The sequence below is a fragment of the Dermacentor variabilis genome, chromosome 5, assembly GCF_050947875.1.
Source record: "Dermacentor variabilis isolate Ectoservices chromosome 5, ASM5094787v1, whole genome shotgun sequence".
NCBI classification, from domain to species: Eukaryota; Metazoa; Arthropoda; class Arachnida; order Ixodida; family Ixodidae; genus Dermacentor; species Dermacentor variabilis.
Window position 1 is genome coordinate 18,104,650 of NC_134572.1, and position 14,949 is coordinate 18,119,598.

General features: G+C 44.0%; 1 protein-coding gene across 3 annotated transcripts in view; it reads right to left on the bottom strand.

Annotated features, from left to right (window-relative positions):
* Window positions 1-10,171: 10,171 nt before the first annotated feature.
* The window catches only part of LOC142582325 (acetylcholinesterase-1-like), an 88,702-nt gene continuing 83,924 nt past the window's right edge, over window positions 10,172-14,949 (bottom strand). For all 3 annotated transcript variants that reach the window (XM_075691895.1, XM_075691894.1, XM_075691893.1), the window contains exon 3: window positions 10,172-12,215. In XM_075691895.1, the coding sequence (XP_075548010.1) occupies window positions 12,029-12,215 (187 nt within the window). In that variant the 3' untranslated portion in view covers window positions 10,172-12,028. The remainder of the gene's footprint in view (window positions 12,216-14,949) is intronic.

Below are 14,949 nucleotides of genomic sequence, written 5' to 3' on the forward strand. Positions count from 1 at the left end.
TAGCTTTGGTGTCGCGACATACCACGGAATACGCCCATGACACCGTTGGTCGGGCTCCTGTGACTCGCCAGGCTGCCTGTGATCGACTTACAGGGGCTCAGGCGTCACAAAAGACTCGCTGCGACAGTGGGCACCGGAACTTTCAGTTCTCTCCTGAAAATCTCGATCTGCTCACCATGTCGGCCTATCCGAAAAACTGCTGTCATGCTATAGCGGGCCCTACCGGGTATTGCGACGATTAGGTCAATTTAATTACGAAATGGCCCCTCCCAAAGACACACCCTCTTCGTCCCGGTTACGAACTGACGTCGTGCAGCGTGTCCCGCTTAAAACCGTACTGTTCAACTTTTTCGCTATCATCCTAAGAAGCGCCGAGACGGCACTCCAGCCCCCAGTGGTAATGTTACGGCTAGACTAGGACCGTGCTAGCAATAGGGGTACGAAGACAAAGTGATAGGCTGTCTCCTGGAGCTGCGGCCTTTGTACCAGCCTGCGCGATTAGCTTTTCCCCATGTGACTTTTCCCCATGTAAATAGTCGTAAATACAGTTGTGCATCGGGCTTCCTCCTCGTAACAATATTAATACACTATTCAATCACTAAAGTTGCTGATATCAGGTCTAATGTAATTGACTTAGTTATTACTGAGAAGTTTGAATGGCAGCATGCAAACAAATGCCATAAACAATTGAATTCATGGCACATGCCTTTTATGTCGTCTTCCCGGACTATTGAAAAGTGCAAAACAATGTCAGTGCTGAAACCTGAGTGATTTAATTTTACTGGCGCCCCTCTTTACGGGCAGAGTAGAGCCTGTGCAATGCCATTATAGACCCTGTACGGCGTGTTAAAGATTTTACGGGCATCAAGAAATTTTGTCGCATCCGCTTATATTTCGTCCTCGCTAGTCAGACACGTTTATATTTAGAACACCGTCCGATAAGTTCAAACGCAATACTAAACTATGCTATCGCAGTCATGGCTTCGCCCTTCAGGGGAAACTGTCAAATTTTTTAACCATGTCGGTGGCGAAGTTTGGGCGCGAATAATAGCCGTAAAATACGCCAAATTTTGAGAAAATAAAGACAGTGAAAGCTCAACGCCAATTATGTAAGGCTTTATTTTGTGATTTACTGTTTCATTACGCAGAAGATAGGTGCATTCACTGACACTACTTTGTGGGACGAGATTAAGGACATGCCTATTTGGCAAGTAACGCCAAACACTTAGGAACGTACCTGTACCAAAACCCGGGATGTTTGGCAAAGAAAATTTAGTTAGAAAAAAAGTTGCAGTTTCGCCCAGAAGGCGAAGCATCGATTGCGACAGCAAATTAGCAGACAGCTATACGAAGTAAGGAAAGTAGTTTTATCGGCCGCATAAACTTGTAAACATTCGCTTACTTACTACATCAACAAGCATGGTGTCAGGCGCGCACAAGCAAACATGAACGCATGTCACTCGATGGACGCCGAAACTCGCTATCCAAACGACGGAGTGAAGAAGCACGGCGGCAGCAGCGAGCGATTTGACCCTCGTGCTGCCTCTCGCTTCAACGCGAACTAAGCGGCAAAAACACAGCGCACACGAAGCTATCAGAACTCTGCCCTATATCAGATAGCTTTCTTGATGGGGATCACGTGGCCACGCCATACGCAGCAGCCGCCGGAGTAAAACGCACCTCCACTCAGTGTCTTGCACACGATGGAAGGCAGCGCGCTTCCCACCCCTTGCGCGCGCTAGATTGAGCCGCCCTCATCGGCTCACCCTCACAGGCTTTCACTCGCATACAGCATACGACGCGCGGTGACGGTGTTATCGTCCTTGGTCTTTATACGGAACATCACGGCGGCGCCGACGGCGATGAAGAAAGCAGAATTGCACCTGGAGTGTCTATGTTATTCCTATCCCGATAAAAGAGGCCCCTGCATTCACTGACTCGCAAATGAATTGAATAAATGCGCAAAGGAATTGCACACACCAGCGTTGCGCATGCCACATCATGAAACAAAAAAAGGAGACAAACTGGCATATTTTCTTGCCTGATTTTACTTTGCCCGACATTTGTTTTTCACAAAATAAATGTGCCTCCCCCCTTCCTATCCAATGTAGAGGCAAATGCCTATACCTATTATCTTTACGTATTATCTGTATTACTACATGTGTCGTCGCGGTCTTACGTTTTTATCTGCTACCGACCACGAGATGGCTCAGGCCCTTGACGAAGCAAAGGTGCTTAAGGTATTTAGAGACCTTCTAATGATACCAAGAGCTAACGTTTAGGTGACTAATACAATGAATGAAGGTTTAGAGCTGTTTGGACAGCATAGTAAAGGTTTTCGTTTACGCATGAGTTTCCTAGAAATGACAAATTGTAGTTTCTAGACTTGAGCCTGGCTTTTTCTTAGCGGCATGTCTGCTGGCCGTACTGTGCTCGTTCATACAAGGAGCTTTTGCCGTTTGACTCGGCCACGCTAAACTTGTCAACAGGGCTGTTACTCCAATCTGTCTCGCTGCGGCGTTGGCAAAGTCTTGCAGCCAGATGATGCACAAAAGTTTTAATGATCAGCTCACATCCATCCGGGAAACCTTGCCCTGGTTGGACTAGCTGAAACCCTCCCTCTGAAATTAAAGTGAAAGCACAAAACCTAGTCGTCCGTTTTTAATAGTCCGCAGGTTGTAACTTTTCTGCAGAAAATCACAATATAAAGAAAGTGACTAATAGGCACATTGTTTCTACTGTTTCCTCAGCGCCAGAGAAGCTGTCTGGCTTGCGTCCAAGCATTCCATTACAGCAGAAACTATCCCTGCATGTAAAGAAGCGTGCTAGGCCTTTTGTTATCCGCGTTGTTGGCGTGGTGTATGAAATCTCGCTCACGTGCAGTAGTGCTTATAGTGGCCAAAGAAGCCGCTGCATTAACCCTTAATGACAGTATATATAAAAACTCGAACGAAATTGTCATTTCCTATCTAAAAGTGCAAAACCCATCGACAATAAGCATAACGAACAAAAAAAATTTAATTTGCGCAATACATTTACAGCCATAAGAGAAGAACCCCAGGCAGGGAACTGGAGGTGGGCGTCACCCCAAACAACCTATGGCTTCGTTTGGAATTTGTTCAGACAGCTCTCCTCAGACGACATCATAGGTGTACATTTCATTTGTTTTACATCGCGGGTGTGAAACCACTGCAGCGGGAGATCTTGCGTCGTTCTGTCTCCTTTGGCCATGCTGCTGCTTTTGTTGCCTCAACCTATGCTTTGAAAAGAAAGCCAATTGCGTGCCAGACTTCCTCGTCCTGTGTTCCTGATCTAAAACAACAAATGGCGCTTGCTGCCTGTCATTCAGCGTTGACCGAAGACATTTAGCCAGAAACTTCGTACTCAATACCGAAACTCGGCAAGAAAAAAACTTTTCTGGTATGTTGCCAGTAGGCAACATTTGCCAAGTAACGGCTAATCACAGAGCAAGGGAGCACGATCTTTCAATTAATAATGGGATTACTTCAAACTTTTCTATGCACTGTGGTTCATGCGTGTGTCAGTCAAATCTTTGTAATATCCACACATTCCGCAAAAGCAAAGATGCCTTGGTACGTGAGTTAACTGAGACATACTGTATCTGAAAGAATTTCGTATCAGCAATTACGTATATGGCCCTGTGCAGAAATGAACATGAATTCTTCGCGTCCATGTTAAAGTAAGCCTGAATTTTGGCAGTACTATTTCCAATTTTATTTGGTGGGCTTTGGGCAAATGTGTTTGCGCACTCTGCTACATTCTTTAAATAGCGTGCATGTCTTCTCTAGATATATTTACGCGCTATTTCCTGTTCGGTAGTTTCCTCACATCATTTCGCCCCTTTTCCACCATAAAAACTACCCCTGATCACAGCCCGTCTATGATATCCACTATAGCTTAACTAAATTCTTTAACGTGGAACCAAAGGTAGCATGGCGAGCCCAAAAGGCGCCGCATGGTGATGTCATGTGCTTGTAAGATTTCTCGCATGGTCCAATTATAGTCACTGAAAGAAAGAATGGGGTCATCAAACAAAAGTGCGAACTGCCACGATTTACAATGTAGAAAATAGGCATTTTGCACATGTACTCAAAACCAGGCCATAACCTTCTCTTGGTGAAATTGACGGTAGTTTCCATCGCTGCCAAAAATGCCCGGTACTTTTTTGGGCAAGGTCGAACAAATGCGTCCTTAGTGCACAAAACGTAGAAATAACCACGCGAATTATTTTCTGTTTGCCTGCGCCTTTAAGTCCATGCGTGTACCGTACGTGACCCAATATGAAGCGCGGAAAGTGCAAATTCCGTGAAGTGCTCTTACGTTCTCAGGTTCACTTGACTTTGCAAGAAATTTGGTGTCAATCAAGCTTTGACATAGTTCTCGGATTTCATTCTTATGTATATACCTGAGCTACACAACGCTTATATATCAATGTCTTCAACATAACCTGATATTTAAAGTAAACTTTTCTGTAACCCGACATGTTGGAGGCACGTATGACACACAAGATGCTGCAAACAAGAAGCCTGTCGAACCAGAGCAAGCACTAAGTAAAATATGCCACCCCAGTAAAATAAAACACCTCTGCCTGTGCCATTTGAGCTCACCATTCATCAAACAGTCATGAACTTCATATATTAACTAAGTAACGAAACGAAATAATATATTTTGATGCAATGTAAAGCAATGGATATGTGCCTAGACAATCGTATGTTCGAATGTGGAGCCTATCTCGCATCTCCCCGAGTCCGAAGCTAAACGGCGTCGCACACTGATAGAAGTTGTGATGATTTAGCAAGGCTGGCACACTTAGTGCCTCATGGTGTCCTCTACATTCGCCTTCAGTGCGTCCGTCTTACACCGGGTATGGGATGGGACGCTGCAAACGCTGACTCTCATGACTGCAGAATGTATAGGATTCATTCTTTTTTGGGCAAGCAAACGCTCACGGCAAACCTAATAAATCCTATCAAGAGCAGGAAAGCAATGAAGCATTAAAGCACCTATCTTACCGTACGTCATGTCATTTTTGTTGATACGCGTACGACAGCTTACACAGTGAACGAATCACTGCGCCAATGACCAGCGAAGGGCCCCAGTGATATTAAAGCGAAGCTTTCTTCGGCGCGTAATTGTCTAGGTGTTTGATAATGCTGTAGAGCGTGAAAGGCAACATTAGGTTCTGTTTCTACCAACAGCTTCATTCAAAAAATCACCTGACGGGTTATAAGGAAACACGTGAAAATAAGTTATTTTCCTAGTTTAACAACGCGTCTAATAGGTTCTTGCTGTCAGTCGTCGCCGCAATGCGTAATTGCATGAATGCTTCGCTCCACCACGTTTCGCACCACGGTATAGTTGCCGCATAAATCGCCGCGTCGCTTCGTTCAGAAGCGTTGTCAGGGCACCCTTGCACGACCCGTGCACGAAGCACAATTGCATCAATGGCTGCGTCCTGTATCGCTAATTACATCGCATGTTTCCCGAGTTCATATTTACCAGGCAAGTGCGTTCGCCGTGTTTGTTAAATGCGTAAGCATTTCTATGCCTTCCCAACAAGGAAACCCGTCCGTCCGTCACGTAAGACGATCGCTTTCAAGATATGGGGCCCGAAGCAGCAGCCTCTCGCTTCAACGCGAATTAATCGGCGACAACACAGCGCTCAAAAAGCTGTCGGCACTCAGCAGCGCACTAAATCCCCATCTCAGATCGCTCTCAAGATAGGGTCCGCGGGGTCGTGCCAAAGGCCGCCGCGGGGTAGTACGGTTGATCACGGTTGATAATGGTTCTCATAGAGAGGAGGCAGCGTCATCGACCATGTCTACGTACGAGTTCCACTCGTACGTAGACGTACACTGCTCAATTACGTCACGTACTACAGCCCGCATCGGCCAGTTCTCATCTTCCACGAAGCAGTGGTATCATCCAAACATAATCATCATGCAACATGAGTGAACACTGCTACTACTCGCCTCTTCTTCGTCGTCTCATGCTGGTCTTAGCTAACATTTCGGTGTTTCAACTGCGCCTCTCCGTTTCACGATCCTTTCGCGGTGTTTCTCGCAATTATACCAAACGCAGCAGCATACGACGACGAAACAACAATTGATTAGTAGCTCATGTTTACGCACCATTTAGATAACTCCCACAGGAGATTCTGCGTGTAATTTTTTCCTTGTTTGTCTCTGTGTTTTGTTTTGCTTTGTTTTGCTTTCTTCCTGCGCACGCAAAGCAACCGGTTTTGCTGACTACCGAACTGTGTCCTGACAGCCTTCCACGACTGTTATTTGGCTGCACGCTGCCGTGCGCCGCCGCTTACGAACGCTGCTCTCTCGTTTCCTCCTCACCTTTTCCTTCAGCGCATTCCTGTTGCACTGGATTGGAACAAACATCCCTGGTCGCGCAGCGGTGTTTGGGACGCGCCTCTTCGTCCTTGTGTAGCATACCTGTACGCCGTTTTGCACCAACTCAACTCGCACCCATCAGCGCAAGAGCCAGTTTGTTTATCCAAACCACACCTACCTATCGAGTTACGTCACGCATCAATCCGTTCCGACACAAACAATCTCACCACGAATGTCGACGTTCATGGAGACCTGCACCATGTTTCGTGCGACTGCCGCCGCTACTTGTCTCTGAGACAGTCTTTGAAGGCGGCACGACAATTAAAACAGGACTCGAGCTTGGAACTATAGCAGATTTTCGGCACATGGCAAAAAACCACCTGCGCGTTACGCGTCACGATTGCGCTGCAGATGTTTTTGCAGGCCACAAGCTTTAACGAAACTGTGTAAATGTATCTATATTGTGAATGTGGGTGTGTTACCATATGTGGGCACTTTATGTGTTTATGTGACCATTGTGTATATCATAATCGCGCAGCTCTTGGCATATTCAAAGCACCTACCATAAATATATATATATATATATATATATAAATATATATATATATATATATATATATATATATATATATATATATATATATATATGCAGGGTCTTGCAACTATGATTTATTTATTTATTTATTTAGTCCATACTGCAGACCACATTGTGGTCCTTGCAGGACGGGCAGACATTGAGTACAAGACATATACAAGATACGTTCGTATACATTCATAAAATATAAAGACTCTACAATGATATATTGCTCACAGAAACATTTAGTAAAAAGATCAAAACGCAATACCTATATCAATTAATGGTGCAAACATAACGATGTAAAAAAAGGCAAGGGAATTGCACATAAAAGGCAAGGGTGTTTGAGAGCCGAGCACCTGCCCCGCTCATTCAAGAGGAAGAACACATTCTATACAGAAAAAACAAGACAATAAAAACTTACATAAAACACAGTCACATGTTGTAAGGGGCGGGCAGCGAATTCCATTCAGAAATAGTTCGGGGAAAGAAGGAGAACTTATAGCTGTCTGTCCTAGCATAGATAGGTGTCAGTGTATCCGAACGATGGTGTCGTGTATACCTAGTGGAGAGATGACTTACATATAGTGAAGGGTCCAGAGCCAATTTGTTATTAATTAGATTATGTAAAAATTCTAGCCTGTGTTTCTGTCTTCTTTGTTCAAGCGAAGGAATATCGTTAGCCAACATCAACTCTGACGGGGAATCCGAACTTTTGAACTTAGAATAAATAAAACGAACAGATTTTCTCTGTATTCTCTCAAGTTTATTAACATTGACTTTAGTATAGGGATTCCATGCAACGCAAGCATATTCAAGCTTTGGCCGGATATAGGTTAGGTAAGTGAGTAGCTTAACGTTTGAAGGGGCATTTCTTAGTTTGTGTCGCAGATAGGTTAGCTTCCGAAAGGCGGAAGGACATGTGTAGTCAATGTGAAGGTTCCAAGAAAATTTATTAGTGAACGTATATGATGCACCAAGATTTAAAAATGTGCAAATGACGCGTAGGGGGACAGAACCAAGGTAATGTTGTTTGCCGGCGCTTGGAGATACCCAGACTATTTTTTAACTCCCCCTAAATACACAATTAGTCTAAATTAATTAATCAACTTCTCAAATAAACCCGACGTGGTTGCCTAGTGGCTATGGTGTTGGGCTGCTAAGCACGAGGCCGCGGCAACGAATGCCGGCCACGGCGGCCGCATTTCGATAGGCGCGAAATGCAATAGCACCCATGTAGCTAAATTTAGGTGCACGCTAAAGAACCCCAGGTTCTCTAAATTTCCGGAATCCCCAAATACGGCGTGCCTCATAAACAGATTGTCGTTTTGGCAGGTAAACCCCCTTAATTTAAATTTTAACTTCTCAGATATTATGATTAGATGAAAAGTGTCGAAGAGAAAATTGTAGAGCAACATGAAAAACCCTCTATACAGCATTCTTTTGCTCAGTAGGTGTACATAAATGTTTTTTCGAGCGTGAAAGAAGCCCACGAATACATCCGAAATTGACGCGCATCTGGCCGCTCAAGGCACATTATATATATATATATATATATATATATATATATATATATATATATATATATATATATATATATATATATATATTGACCAGTTGCCTTCACCGAAAAAGATCACGTTTTCGTGACGCCTACGGCAGAAGGGATGATCCACATCCACCGTCAAGTTTTGCGAGTGGTGGCGCTGGCTAACACTCCCAGAGTTAGTTCTAGTAGTAACACATAAATACCCCAGAAAGTGGATGCGAAGATGGCGCCGCGGTAGCTCAATTGGTAGAGCGTCGCACGCGTAATACGAAGATGTAGGATCGTTCCGCACCTGCTGCAAGTTGTTTCATGCACTTTCAATTCCATGAATTTATAATTTCTTTATGTCAATTACTGAGTACAAGTAATTTTCCCTGTGTAGCCCTTGGTGTTTCTGTTTGTTGGCTTCTTATAATATGATTATATATATATATATATATATATATATATATATATATATATATATATATATATATTCACTGACATTCACTTTGATACATGGGCACAGTTCAAGCGGTGGCCAGGGTCATGTCAGCTCACATGCGGCTACATTGCGTCCACCAGTTTTATGGTTAAGTCATAAAAACAGGCGTGACACAACAAATGAGACGAAACAAATTTATATTTTCTCTACATAAGTGAAATAGAGCAGCCATAGAAGTGCCGCCTCCGACCTCTACAGTTGGGCCTCATTGAACTATCTTTTCCCGTTTGATCCCGCAGAGCCACTTGTCACAGAAGGTACACCAATAAACAGACTGCAGCACAAGGTGCCTCACGCACACAAACGCAATTGACATTTTGTTCCCACGAGAGCACTGGATAATCAGGAGATACGTCTTTCGGCTACTCCTAAAATTCCTCCGTGATACAGATCTGGAGTATGAATGGTGAGCTGTGCGGCTCCAGATCAATGACGGCCAACATATTGCGGCCCGGTTCGACTATATCCTCGTCATAAATATTCCCTTCTGTTACTACAGATGCCCTTGTGTTTCAGTATTATATGACTGGCTTCAAGCCCTTCCGCATATAATAGGTCGCGCTAGGGCGGAGCAGCAGCCGGCAACATTTACGAACCTGGGTGGATCAAGCAACCTTTGCCCTGCTTCTCACTTTATGTGGCTCCTTGACGCCGGTTTAACAGAGTATCGAAGACATTTTCATTGAGCTTATGAGCACAAGCTGCAGTTTATAAGTTCGTTCTGCGAAAAGGCGTGCGTACTTAACGGGTACCACAGTTTGATCTGCCGTGTGCAGGAGCCTAGCAGTGGCTCTTCTACTAGGGTCATTTACGCACCATCACTTTGTGTTTTATGGTACCTCACTCATGAAAGACATTATACATATGCACCGCTGCAGCAGCGATGCCACCCCAGATAGTCGACATGGCAGCAGAGCTACGAAGTTCACAATGTTTGGCTATACAGGGACGTGAACTTTTGGCGAATACAAGTAAATTAGGATCTGAAGCGGTGGTTCACAAAATATGCATGCCACAAGAGACGCCTTTGCTTTACGAGCCAGCACGTTAAAAAGAAGTGCTTATGGCGCAGAACTCATGGCGGAAGCTAAAGCTGCTAATTTGCTGATGATGCATTAAAGCCTGGATCCCATGAATGCAGAAGCAAGTTCTAGAAACGTGAACAGGCTAACATACACACATGCACGCACACACAGTGATTTTCAAAGCAAAAAGTATTTTTATTAGAATTTCATTTATTTCATAGTCACAAACACCCATATGCGTGCCTGTCACACAATAAAAAATGAATAAGAAATCAATGAAAAATCAATTAAAAATGGCGCACCTATCTGTATAGAAAGCCTCAAATATTACAATGCATCAGTGCTTCTTTTTTTAACACAAGAGTAGATGCAAGCGCACACATTCACGTATCCGCATAACATGCTAAACAATACCTCGAGATGAAACACAAGATGGGTATTTACAAGCGTAAACAAGTGAGGAAAACATTATATATTTGATGAAACATTTGGCGCCCTTTGGGTGATCACACACATTTCCAGTTACACTGATAGCAGGCTTCAACTCTCCAAACAGCTGCCGTAATCTATGTTTATATGTACTCGGCTGATGAACTTATGTTACTCTGTTGCGGCAGCCTTACACACATGTCTTCGATGTAAAACCCGCTGGCCAAGGTCAAAATATAAAAAAACCAAAGGAAGTGAGCCACTATGGCAATAAGTTTGCTTAGCTAGAACTTCGTTAATCTAACATTTCACATTTCTGCTTCAGTTTTAAGCTCTCGATTATGCCACATGAAAAGAATTCACGATTAGTGACTTTTGCTAGCGAGCGTTTGCTCTGGATGACTTTCACACATGCCGGCAGCTTTACAGTGTAGTATGGTTAAGAAACTGACTAACGCCACAATTCTCGATCTATCACGTGAACGCCAGAAATAAAGTTTATCTACACTCGAATACGACTTCTAATTTGTGCAGGTGTATCACTAATAAATAAATATTGCATATGTAAATGACAGACACTGAATTTCTATGTCTAGATCCATGACATGTTGTAGCAGAAAGCCAGAGTTGAACTGACAGTAAGGCTTGCGAAAGGGCCGTCTTTTGATTAGATATTTCGGTGGCGCGAACTACGTTAACACTACTAAAAATAGCACACAAAAATGGTAAATCGGCAGTTATTTGAGACACAACTAGTCCAACACTAATGATGTCAGTAGTGCGATATGATGCTTACAACAATAACTTTGAACATGCATGCTCCATGCCGGCAACGTTTTGCCAAGTTGATTGTGCTCCGAAAAAAAAGACATCGCTCCACTTCGTGATCTCATTGAAGAGTACTTCCGCTCGAAGAAAGTGTATCTGTGATTTCAACGCTATATAAACAATATAGAAAGAAACTACTTGACTACCACTGCCCTAGTCTTGTCCAACAATACATTACTTACTCATAACTATACCAGGCAAGCACATTTCAGTACTAGAAAGCACACCAGAGTGCCCGGCCGTTCACCTTACATCTTTTATTATCTGAACGGTCACTGACTCGTTCAGAGCACCTCACAAGAGAGCCGCATACTGCCTCTCCCCCTCCTGTTCTTTCTTTCGGTTACATTTGGCACAACACTTCCAATTCAACGAGCCTGCTACTACCTTCCCGTGGCCCTTTTCATCATCAATTTGCATGCCTACGCACTGTCCGCCTTGTAAAACATGTCGGTAGTTTCTAATTTACTGCACTAATATCAGCGTCAGAGTATGGTGCCCCATGCTCACCATCTTAGTCTCGAATCAAAATTTCCCGCCGTGTTTCTCCCAAAAAAGCGAACACGACATTCGCCACTGCCCTGAACGACATGTGCGTAGACACAGCGCCAGGTACCTAAGCACGGTGAAAGGCTACAATCACTCCTGGCCAGCATAAGGTGTCCCTGCAGCGCTGATAGAAAGAACGCGCACTTCCGTAAGCGCCAAGAATTAGAACTCTACGAAGCGGGATAACACCACTTCAAGCTTTTCCAACCCCGTCCCTTGTTCTTCTCATGACCGGCGAAAGGCGATGGCGAAGAGCATTGATGCCAGCGCCGTGGCTGATGACAACGGACCGGTGGATGCCGAAGACTCGACGAAGTTGTCGAGCGGCCGCAGCGGTTTTCCAGGGCGCTTCTCTGGCATGCGCTTGGGCGTCGGCTTGTGCTTGGGAGCGGGCGTCGTTGGAGACGGTTGCCTGCGTCGAAGAAAAAAAGAAAGAAATGTCTGGCTGTGAGTACAGCAAGAGACAAGCCTAGCGTTCTTGCCGCTAGCAGATACGCACAGAAACGCGCATGCAAACGAAACACACGCCAAACCGGAACAGAAAAAAGAACTAGCCTGCAGCCAGTATCAGTAAAGATTTCTGAGAAACCTAGTTCAAATGTACCCAGAGCGCGGTATTATATATTCAGATAATGTTACTACAAATATGACAGTACTTTACATGTTCGTTGTTACGAAACAAAGCCATAACTTGCGTGTCATATCTCGTATGATTTCGGTTCTGTTCGGACAACTAAGTATATCCGAATGTTAATGAACGGCCACGCGCTTATTGGCGTTTGCGTGAATTTCGTGTCACCATTGTTATACGTAAATGAGGAAGAGCAAACAAGATTTAATTTCGAATTGTAGCAACCAACCAACTCATAACAAAAATTCCCTCTGTTTTATGAAGCTACATTTGTGCAAATCGCCTGTAACACTGTAGGTTTCGACCGCTATTGAAGATTAAGAGCTCCCATATCCACATAGCAGTAGATAGAAAGCGCACATATTCTTAAGCAAATTTCGTAATTACCAGTTTTCGTATAACGTGCAATAAAATAACGGCAGGTTCCTGGGCAGGGATAAGAAAGCTCATTCTATGTTAAAAATAATAATAACCATGGAACGCTGGCCTTTTCTTCCAATATTGTGTCGTCGCTAAGCCGCAATAAGAAAAAAGAAGAAAATTGGTCGCACAGTTTGAGAATTTCCGTCATAAAATGCTCCAGCACGTCATCCGGCCTTGATGAGGCGTGCACATTTGTTTGGAAAATTGCTATGCTAACCCGTAATCCTACTGAGCGCACCACTTTACGGATTTGCGTCTCCCTTTATTAACGGACGCGGAAGACAGTGAGGCCTAATTGTCCAGGCTAGGCTGCAGAAAACTTAGGCAGTTATTCTCGAACGCTAAATCCGTACTTAGAAACGAATAAGGAAAGGTAACAAAGCTACTGCGGCAAGGGATTAAGTTGAAATTCCCAAGTTATTTCGCAATGCTATGAACAGTAGCACTGATACTCTTCATAGTTGGTGCGTTCACTGGAAGGTCCAATGCGCTATCGATTGCCTGCCGCAGTTTTTCTTAAGAAACACTTCTCCATTAGAGGCAAATTTATGCCCCTCAACGCCTTGCAGAAGGACGTTTCGTTCTCCAGAAAGCGACCGCAGACCACAAATTTACGATGAACTGGGACTATTGAAAACAAAGCTCTTAATTAATGGCCGGCTAATTAGGGTCGCATGCAGTGTGAAGGCTTGTGTTATCCTTTTCTTTGTTGCGTAAACGGCTTCATTCAAGTACGCATTCTATTCTTCCGGAACCAAGCACACCACATGCAACAAACTTTTCCATAATCTATTTCCGTGTTTGGCCAAGGTCAGAGCTCCATTCTTCAAAAGGAGTATCGGAGAGTACGCGCCCGCTTTCATAGAACTTTTCACTACCAGCATTCATTTTAATCCGAGCTTCGAACGCTATGTGGTGTGTCGAAAGATTCGCTAAATAACCAAGTGACTAGAGAAGACGGATAAGAGAACGGCTTTCAGCGAGTCTTTATTCCTGGATAGCCTCTGCAGGAGGACATTGTTCAGCTGCTACACCAATTCAGAGCATCAGGCTCCGCAGACGTACGTATTGGTCGAAGGCTGCCCCAGCGAGTAATTCGGAAAATTGAAAAGTAATTTGCGTAAATCTACTAACAATACTACGTGCTTGAACTGAAAACAGAGGTGTGCAAGATTCATATAATGTACATGACATTAACACAGAGGCCTGCACCACGGTAATAATTTTGAGATGAGAGGATTCTCAGAAGCTTGTTGCAGGAAATAGTGTGCCAACGCCTTGTCAATAACACTTCTTTGTGCCACATAAATGTATTATACCATAAAAGACCGGGCTTCAGGATTCTAATAAAGTTTGTGAATGAATGAATGAATTGTGCTGCGCTGCTCTTGAGAAAATTGTTTTCGTTAAATATGGCAACCCCTTTACACCTGCGTCATTTTCTCACGGGTCCGCCAGGCCGAAGGTGCAAACTCTGCAGGCTTTCCTTCATCATGCAACTTCGTGAGCACCGACAGCTTAGGACTAGATAAGATAAACAATGTCTGACGTGGTTTCTCATTTGCAAATCATTTGATGGCTCGCAGAGCTAAGTAGGTAATGTAGGCCAAGGCCGAGCTTCTCCTCCCCCATTCATTTAGAAAACAAGATAGAATAGACGCAGATAAAAAGGCACTAGTTGTGAGACAATACGCATTCAGCGGAAACGATTAGACCTAAGGCTTCAAGTTTCGTGGTAGAAATTTCCAAACCGAGCTCTCCGCATTTACCCGTTTTGGCCTATCCTGCGAATTTTATCAGAGCAAGCTAGTGGATCGCTTAAGACAACCTCAATACCTATAGAAAATGCAACTTCGTAGTTCTTTCTTCTGTCCTCGGGATATGAAGCAGTGAATTTCAGTGCAATGTTCAAAAGCCTTGAAACAGTTCTTCAAGCCACTACCGCGTTTTTATGTGGGACGAGCCTTGGCTGACATACTTCGATGCCGTTATTTTGAGTACCAAGCCCCCATCGAAGCATGTGACCCTTCAAGAAACGAGCGGTTTCCCAATGATCGCGTAAACAGCGCCACAATGACTGTCGTCCTTGGCA